Source organism: Austrofundulus limnaeus, unplaced genomic scaffold (assembly GCF_001266775.1).
Source record: "Austrofundulus limnaeus strain Quisiro unplaced genomic scaffold, Austrofundulus_limnaeus-1.0 Scaffold113, whole genome shotgun sequence".
In the NCBI taxonomy this organism is placed as follows: Eukaryota; Metazoa; Chordata; class Actinopteri; order Cyprinodontiformes; family Rivulidae; genus Austrofundulus; species Austrofundulus limnaeus.
Genome location: NW_013952515.1, coordinates 230,355 through 232,520, shown reverse-complemented (window position 1 = coordinate 232,520; position 2,166 = coordinate 230,355). Strand labels below are relative to the sequence as shown.

Below are 2,166 nucleotides of genomic sequence, written 5' to 3'. Positions count from 1 at the left end.
ACATTAATATTTCCAAAAACATAAGTTGTACAGGCACCAAAGGTCATAGCCATCATTTGGCACAGGAGCTTTACAAATACTGTATTAATTACAATGGCAGCTCTAGGACAAAGTATGCAGGAGGAGAAGCATGCCAAAGTGGAGATTACTTGGATGAGAAATGAATCACAATAGTGTGCATTGCATTGGCAATGCACACTGACAAGTCTGTATTTTGTTGTGCCATACATGTGAACCTCTTCGTACATTTACCTGTATAAAAAGCCTCAAATATCCACAAATTTTGCAAAAAATCCATACAACTTGCACTCAGGGGGGGGGGGGGTGACAAATAAACCTAAGTTTACCATAGTACCTTTCACTGTCAAACTTGTTTTTAGGGGTTCAAATTGGGGTGGTTGGGACATAGTTCGGTGGGGGTTGCGCTTCGACTCGCCTAGGGCACCAAAATGGCTAGAGCCAGCACTGCTTTTAATAATGTTTCTGTATTTATTACAGATTTAGTCAGTCRTACACTTAGTTCTTATCAGTGTTTAAAAGAGGACGTGTTAAAACTCTGTTTAGTCAAAGTTAAACATGAAACATCAAAGTTCAATACGAGCGGCCCTTCGACGCTCACGTGGCCCTCGGTGAAAATGAGTTTGACACCCCTGATCTAGAGGTTCAAAGAAAAGTTTAGACTCTCTTTCCTTTATACTTTACTGAAACACAAAACCATAATGTACGGTATTTTATGCAATCTACCACTTCAAACGTTAGTCACAAACAACCCACAGAGACAATAAAAGGCAGTCGTTTTGAGACAATTGCATTAAAGCGGACTCCGTTTCTCAGCATGAAGCTTTGTGACACACACCGCAATTTGATTATGATCTGTAAAGCTGCCGCGCTGCGCGAGCTTTACTTCTTTCTGATGTAAATATCACATTTTCAAATCACACCACTGACACGGAGTCCGCACAGCCGCRGCGAGTAAAGTGTCGACAGAGTTCTGCCGGCGTCAGATTATTGAGAAATGTGAAGTGAAACGAGGAATTCCACCGGCCATGTGACTTTGATCCAGGATCAGCAGTTAACAGCTGGAACAGTGATTCCAAAAGTTAAAACCGTATAAGGAGCTTGTTCTGGTTCTTAGTTCAATTAAAAGTTACTGTGTGAACATAAACGGCTGACTGTGACGTGCATTTTAACCCATTCACCTACAAACTCAAACTCCAAACTTAAAACSTACTCTTTGCAATGTCATGAAGACTGGACAACACAAATCATAGAACTAAATCATGATATATTTCTCTCATTTATGGTTAATGTGTGCTTAAATTTACAACTTATAAGAAAAACGTGACCAAATGTCAGCAACCACCTGTTTGTTTACTTACAGAAACATCTAACATGACAAAACACAGATCAAAAGTTAAACTTATCGGCCACATCTGCGTACCTAAACAGACTACAGCCCGTTGACAAATTCAGCCTGTTTACGTTGGCTGTGGACCCGCATTTAAGACAAACACATCAACACATCTGCAAAACTCCTGGAGTAAACTCTTTCAAACTGAACCGTTCAGTATAGATCAGGACAACCCCCCTGTTCTTTATGTCTGATTACAAGGATGATAATCTGTCCGAGTTACTTACGACAGTTCTCCTCATCGCTGCTGTCAGCACAGTCGTCATCATCGTCACAAATCCAAAGAGTTGGGATGCACCGGCCGTTGTTGCACCGAAACTGTCCAGCCTCGCACTCGGACCCGGCGTGGGTTCCTGTGGTGGCAGAAAACAACAATCAGACAGGGAATTTATGGCTCACTTAGTAGCCGAAACGTAGATTAGCCATGTGTGCTGGATGCATCTCAGTAATCCAGAGTGAAAACTCAAAACAAGACAATAAACAAACTGGTTTCTACACTTTGACAGTTTCACTACAAAAGTGCACACAGTTTCAGAATGAATGGAAACAGAACTTCAGGAGGTTCACTTTTTTACAAACCACTCTGCATGTTTCTGTTATAATCTGCCAACCCAAGACACTGTTGTTGTGAAATGACTGCATCACAACCTGCTCATAAACCCTGTTGTTTCAGTTCTACCATTAATGCAGTGCTGCCACTTCAACCCTCTGTTTGGGCTGTTTTTTCTGTAATTAAACTGCAGCAGAAATAAAAA

At 41.2% G+C, this 2,166-nt stretch overlaps 1 protein-coding gene across 2 annotated transcripts in view; it reads right to left on the bottom strand.

The window, feature by feature from the left end:
* Nucleotides 1-1,764, bottom strand: part of lrp8 (low density lipoprotein receptor-related protein 8, apolipoprotein e receptor) — a gene marked incomplete at its 5' end in the record, with an annotated part of 227,372 nt that extends 225,608 nt beyond the window's left edge. For both annotated transcript variants that reach the window (XM_014014271.1, XM_014014272.1), the window contains 1 exon segment: nt 1,639-1,764. In XM_014014271.1, coding sequence (XP_013869725.1) covers nt 1,639-1,764 — 126 coding nt within the window.
* Between the last annotated feature and the right edge of the window lie 402 nt (nt 1,765-2,166).